General features: G+C 25.4%; 1 protein-coding gene across 4 annotated transcripts in view; it reads right to left on the bottom strand.

The window, feature by feature from the left end:
* The window catches only part of LOC118439960 (ras-specific guanine nucleotide-releasing factor 2), a 68,630-nt gene that overhangs the window by 58,726 nt on the left and 2,404 nt on the right, over positions 1-7,500 (bottom strand). For all 4 annotated transcript variants that reach the window (XM_035862262.2, XM_035862264.2, XM_035862265.2 and 1 more), the window contains exons 2-4: positions 7,389-7,500; positions 5,946-6,076; positions 5,282-5,398 (exon numbers count right to left, since the gene is read on the bottom strand). The exon at positions 7,389-7,500 is cut by the window's right edge and continues 105 nt beyond it. In XM_035862262.2, the coding sequence (XP_035718155.2) occupies positions 5,282-5,398; positions 5,946-6,076; positions 7,389-7,416 (276 nt within the window). In that variant the 5' untranslated portion in view covers positions 7,417-7,500. The remainder of the gene's footprint in view (positions 1-5,281; positions 5,399-5,945; positions 6,077-7,388) is intronic.

The raw sequence follows: 7,500 nt of genomic DNA, 5'->3' as shown, positions 1-7,500 counted from the left end.
CTTTTTTTCTTTTGATACGTACACATATATGCATCTGTGTATATTATTATTTTTTTACCATTTCAAAGATAAAGTGCAAGGACGAAATAAGAAAAAAAAAAAAAGAAAATACTCGAAGAAACGTCCATTTTTATTTTTTCTCGTTCGTTCCTTTTTTTATTTTCCTTTTTCTTTCTTTTTCTCTTTACTACTCTTCTACGGCTTCCTTAGTTTCTCATCAGTTTATAGCAGATACTTTGGTAAGGAAAAACGATAAACAACGCGGTACTCCTGTAATATCGTGGCAATGTTTATCATTGTCTAAGGACGCCTACAAGAACGACGTTATAAAGCTCACTAATATAAAGGACGATTAATAAACATCAGAAAAACGAGTATGACGGTTTACATATAGTCAAAGTTTATTTACAGTTAGATATAGATATAACTATTATATTTATTTTTATTCGTCTTTAAATTGACAGAAACATAACTATAGTTGTTAAATAATTTATGTCGATCGATAATATCACATTTTTCTTTTCGACGATTAAACTATAATACTTTTAACCCTCTATGGGCCGAATTTTTGTTTTAAATCCAAAAAAAAAATTGAGGGAACGAAAAATCAGCAATTATAAACCTATATATGCAAATGAAAAAAAAAATAAAAAAATTTTTCTTTTTTTTTTTTTTTTTTTTTTTTGTTTTTTTTCAGGTTGATGAGCCTAGCAACGGTCATAAATATTATATTGGTTGTCTTGACAACGTTATAGAATTAAGATTTATGCGCAACCTCATGAAAAAAGCTATAATTATTTGGTAAAAGCTCGATAAATTAAAATGTGACCTGAAAGTTACACATAGAGGGTTAATTGTTTTTGTTTATTTTTTTATCTTTATTTTTTTTATTTTACATTTCAAGTATCTCTTTTAATCTTATGTATTATCAAAAAGGAAAAAAAAAGTAAGGGGAAAACAAAGCTTAAACTTTGAAAAATTAAAAAAAAAAAAAAAAATATCCTTGTAATTTGTTCAATAATTACATGTCGAAATTGAGATACGATGAAAGTATGAAAATATAATATAATTTTTTTGATATTTATATATTATTATATTTTCTTTTGTTTATACGTAGATGCATATATACGTGTATCGTAAATGCACATTTTTATTTATACGAATTTTGCGCGTCTCATTTATCAATCTAAAAGCCCGAATTTATTTGACCTCGACAAAATTTGAAATATCGAAACGCGATGAAAGAATGAGAATAAATGATTTTTCATTTATGGTAATATAAATTTTTATATATATACATACATATATATATATGTACATATTTTTTTTTTATTTATATGTGCACGTAGGTGCACATATACATGAACCGTAAATGTACATTTTTATTTATATGAATTTTGCATGTTTCATTTATCAACCATAAATCCGAATTTATGTGACCTCGACAAAATTCGAATATCGAGAAGCATCGAAACGTGATAAGAAAAAATTTTATAATTTTGACAGATCATAACAGTATTAATTTCGTAAGTGTTTTTTTTTTCTTTTTTTTTTTTTTTTTTTTTTTTTTTTTATATACATAATATAAATTCGTACACATATGTATATTTTATTATATTTGTATATAATAAAATTTCTTATAGATAAAAAAATTTTACGTCACGTCGAAAGACGTATTTATCGAGTATTTATCTTTCGATCGAATAAACAAATCTTTGATCGTCACGTACTCTATTTTAAATTATTCGTGATAATTTTTCTTAGTAGGGATAAGTTTGCAGAAGATCGATCGGCAAGTTTGTGAGATAAAACGTTTTTTAATATTAACCGTTTCTTCAAAATGATGGATAATAATTTGATAAGAAAAATTTTTCAATGAGATGCAACGAATTCAAAATGAGATCGAAATGTTTCCTCACGAGTAACAAACAGGAAGAAAAAAATGTATGTATATACGTAAAATAATACACGAGGATAAAGTTTCTTTCAAAGAAAAATTCGATAAAAATTTTAATCAAATTGTTAATTCGATTTTTTTTCTTTTTTTTTTTTTCTATGAATCCATAGAGAGATCATTTAACCCTTATTTCTTATCGATGAACGACGAACATACGAATCGATGTTTAATGTTAGATAAAATATATTTACTGACACGATCGATACGTCTTTCAATTTGTCAGGGAAATGTTTGATCGCGTTAAATGTCGATAACTCGATTTTTACGGCTTATGGAAATATTCAACATACATTGAACGTGATTGACGAAAGGATGATAAAATCGATAGCCTTTTAGCACGGAATAAGCTCTTAATCGGATATTATCAGGAACAATTTCTTTTTTCTTTCTTTTCTTTATTTTTTCTTTTCTTTTTTTTTGTCCTTTAAATTGCTACGATGATCGTTAATTTTTTTTATGTTCCATCTTCTTGACAAAAAAAAAGAAGAAAAAAAACACAAGACAAAACAAACGCAACATTCTTCGATAAATATCTACAAAATTTATATTATATATATATATAATTTATTATTTAATTTCATTAATAAATTTATATACATGTATATAGATTATTTAATACGGTTATATATTAAAACGTTAAATTAATTCTTCCCCATAAATAAGATTTTGATAAAGCTTCAATAACGAAAACACAATCTAATATACGATAGAGAATCTTAATCGTTTTGACGAGATAAAAAGAAATAAAAAAGAAAACTAAGGAAGAAAAAAGGAAAATAAAATAAAAAAAAAAAAAAAAAAGAAAAAGAAAAAAAAAAAAGAAACTATGGTTAATGAGTCGGTATCGAGAAAATATTTGTCAACGAATGTCCAAGCATTGATGCATTATTAGTACGATTTCCATTTATAATTATCGTAAAACTTGTTCGGAGTATTAATTTCGTATTGATTTATGAAAGTATTAACGTTGATTTCACCATTGAAAATATATGTCAACGTAATTTCGATAGTGATTCACAATATTTGATATTCATGAGAGAACTCGAGAAAATATACCGAATGAAGTTGTCGGTGAAAAATGAACTATATTGGTCAGACGTAGCAACACTTGATAGAGTCGATGATTGGTCAGACACGTTCTCGACATAGAGTAGTCAGGTTGGATCACTCGAAAGAATAGAAAAATCGAAAAATAGTAAAACTCCGAGCGAAGACAATGGAAGACCATTTTCTTTTTGACGTTCTCTTTCTCTTTCATTTTTTTATTTTATATATATATATATATATATATATATATATATATATATATATATATATATATAAACAACGCAATCTTCTTAATAGAAAAAAAAGAGAGAGAGAGAGAGTAAAATATTTAAGCCTCGTTTTAATAATTTAAATCGAACCTATCGATTGATCATATTGTCAATTAAATTTAGAAATTTTATCGTTATAATCGTAATTATATCGATCCATTTAATTTATTTTATTTTAACAAAAAGAAGAAACAGAAATTAATTATAAAGATTATTAATTGTTAAATAGCATACTGTTTGCTTTATATTATTATTATCATTATTATAATTGAACGATCGTCGTTTGCGTTATCGAAGGAAATATTTTATTTAACGTTACCCGATTTTATGGACAATTAATTCGAGAGAAAATTTTAATCATCGATGGTTTTTATGGTTCGACTGAAAAGACCATAACAAATGAACGCGTTAAAATTCATACGGCTAACATATTTTGACGAAAATATTCATTAATACGAATTTACACGATATTTAGTTTACGAATATTTTTACGAATATACAACGATATTTAGTTTACATAACTGCAATATTTAGGAAAGCTTTTCGAACGGGTAATTTATGTTTTTTTTTTATTATCTTTTTTTCTTTTTTCTTTTTTCTTTTTTTTTCCTTTTTTTTTCATTCTTTCCTTCTATCTCGTTACCCATCAATAATTTTTTCCCAGTGAAATTTGAAATTCTTTTTCACGGACGAAAAAAGAAAAAAATCAAAAAAGAAAGAAAGAAAAAAAAATACGAACAAAAAAGATAAAAAGCAAGAGAGAGAGAGAGAGAGAGAGAGAGAGAGAGAGAGAGAGAGAAAGAGAGAGAGAGAAACTCGTGCATAAATCTATTGCTCCAAAATTCGTTACATTTACACGCAATAGATATTCGAGTATCATCGATTTAAAACTGAAATTGATTTCCGGTCGGATGACCGATATCATATAAAATATGATCAAACATAACTATATATATATATATATATATATATATATATATATATATATATATACATATATATATATATATATATACATATATATATATATATATATACATATATATATACATATATATATATATATATATATATATGTATATACATATATATATATATATGTATGTATATATATATATATATATATATATATACATACATATATATATGTATATAATATAGATATATATATTCTTGAAAAAGTAAGTAAAAAAATATTGCAGTAATTACAAAAGGCGTAAATTTCATTTTGATTTTCTAACGTTTCTAACGTTTAGTACAAAACTAACGAAGTCGCACAACCACTCGTCGCACAAAGTATCATCCCTTTTCTCCGAGAACGAATGTATGTTACTACTTAATGGTTTCTTTCGGTCGCAAATAAAATAAATTTAAAGAAAGAGAAGAGAAGAAAAGATAAAAAAAAAAACAAAAAAAAAAACAAACAAACAAATAAGAGAAAGAAAGGAAACATGAAACGGATTAAAAGTGCGAGACAATTTTCCCGCCTTTTATTACAATATTATTCGTACGCGAGTTGTAAGTAAGTATTACACTTATTTTCATTGAAATAAGAGAGAAAAAGGAGGAATAGTAGTTAGAACAAAAAAAAAAAAAGGAGAAAGAAAGAAAGAAAAAGAAAAATATGAAAAGAAAAAGAAAAGAAAGAAAGGATAAGAAAGAAAAAGAAAGAGAGATATCAAGGAAACGGAGGAGAGAGAATAGATATACGAGTGAGTGAGAAACCGAGCTTGTAGTTTTCTTTTTCTTTTTCTTTTTTTTTTTTCTTTTTTCTTTTTTCTTTTTCTTTTTTTGTACAAATTTCTTTGTATTCATCTCAGCTTTCCGCATAAGAATAAAAATACGCGACATTCGAACACAAAGCGTATAAATACATTCGAACGAGAGAGGAGGGCTCAAAAAAAGAAACTCGAAGAACAAAAAAAAAAAAAAAGAAAAAAAAAAAAAGAAAAATAGAGAAAAAGAAAAAGATAAAACATCGACAAAAGTTTACAAAGGTAATACGTACTTGTTTATCCGGTTCTTTGCCTTTAGCGGTGATAAGACGATCGCAATAGCAGCCCTCTAGCAAAACGACACCACTTGGCCGTGAGCAGGTATCGTTTTCGTAATAGAATAGTAGATTCTGAAATAGGAAGTATCAGCCAACGTTAGATTGATATTCTCGTCAGATTATTAGAAAAAATACAATGGTACGAAATAAATGTGATAATACTAAATTCATTATTATTTTTTTTCTTCTCTTTTTTCTTTGTTCCTTTTTCTTTTTATTTATTTTTCACTCTTTATCCAATATAGATTCACGTCGATCGATTTGTTTTACTTTTTATTGTCTTTTTTTTTTCTTTTTTCTTTTTCTTTTCTTTTCTTTTTATCCTAAATTATACGTACGATGACAAATAGGCCGGAGGAGAAATGTTTGGATTGTTCATGGATTAGAAATAATAAAAAAAAAAAAGAGAGAATCATAGCGATGCATAAAATAAATATTGTTTTAACGATCGATTTATTATCGTATTGAATTTGCGCATAAACACATAAACACATAAACACATTCACTATTCATTTATATTTTTCTTATAGTCTGTAGTAATCGTTAAAAAAGTTATAGAATATCGAAATCTCTGTATTTGTCTATCTCTTTCATTCTCATTCTAAATGATAACTCTCACCTGATACAAGACGAACCATCGTAATTGCCACTTGGCAGAATCAGCGGTCCGTTTGTGTAAATATCCGTTCAACGAATTATCGTAATGGGCTCTCTCCGAGAGCATCACTAGCTGAGAGTCGTTTACCCTCACTGAAACATACAAGAAAACGTAATATATTGTTAGAGTTTATCTAAATCATCATTGTTAAGTTCTAAACAGTGATACCAATGAAAATCAATAAAATTAATATTTTAATCTGATCCGTATTATATTTCTATCATTGAATTACATTTTAAATTACATATAACATTTATATATATATATATATATATATATATATATATATATATATAAAAGATAATGATAATAAATTATCATTAAAAAAAAAAAGAGAAACAATAAATAAAGTATATATTGTATCGATATTTTTTTCCTGTTTCATTTTTTGTTGTTTTTTTCTTTTTATGTTTTTTTTTTTACTTTCTCATATAGATACACAAAAATATAATTATATTCTTTATTGTTTGTATAAAAATGATCATTATCGAACGGATAATTCGTCGTTAAACACGACGCGTTTACGAATTATTGATCGTAGTAAAAAAAAAAAAAAAAGTATTAAAGAAAAAAAGAGAAAAAGAAAAGTCGCAAGTATCTTGGAGGATGTACCTTTTACGAATTATTTTTTATCCCATTTTTAAAGATTTCTTTATTTTTGAGACATTATAATATGGTGCATTCGACGAAAATGAAAATTAAACGTTACGTCGTCGTAAAAATGTAAAATCTAATTTTACGCATGGTTTCCTTTCGTTTGAACTAACATAAGATTGAAATAAAGCGGGAAAATGTGAAAAGTAAAATAAGATAAACGAGAGAACATTGTTCTTCGTTCTCTTTGTTTAAATCTTGAATTGTTCATTACGTCGTAACTTAAAAGGTTAAGATTCGAATAAAAAAATATAATGAAGATTTGAATTTTTTCTTTCATTTTTTTCTTCTTTTCATTTCGTCATTACTTTTACTTACATGACAACGGAAGAGTCATTTTTAAATTACAACGAATAATGAGAAATTCTTAATGAATAGATACTTCGTTGAATTTCAAAGGATTAAATATGATCAAAGTATTTACGGGAATTAGAAACAGGCTAATATCATTTAAAGCTTATCACAAAATAATCAACGATTTTTCGTATAATATACATTTTCTTATATAAAATTATTATCATTTATTTATTTTTTTATTTATTTATCCTTTTATTTTTATATGAAATATTATTTCAAAATTTGCAATATTTTATAGCATAATGAAGAGCATCGTATATTATACAATAACTTCTTATTAAAAATGTCAACAATAAAGACTTACAAATTAATCTAATAATTATTAATGAAAATAATCCATTCAAACAAAATATATATATTTATATATGTCTATAATATAATACGATAACTCACCAGTTCTTTGCATCTTTGGGCTGAGCATGATCGAGGTAGATGTAAAAAGTTCTCTTTCGTTCGATGATTTTCTCAGATTAATGATTGTCCTGAATACCTTGTATACGATTGT

This window comes from Vespa mandarinia, chromosome 14 (assembly GCF_050613455.1).
Source record: "Vespa mandarinia isolate Hongniang chromosome 14, ASM5061345v1, whole genome shotgun sequence".
Classification (NCBI taxonomy): domain Eukaryota; kingdom Metazoa; phylum Arthropoda; class Insecta; order Hymenoptera; family Vespidae; genus Vespa; species Vespa mandarinia.
Note: the sequence above shows the minus strand (reverse complement) of the source record. Positions and strands in the feature narration are given on the sequence as shown.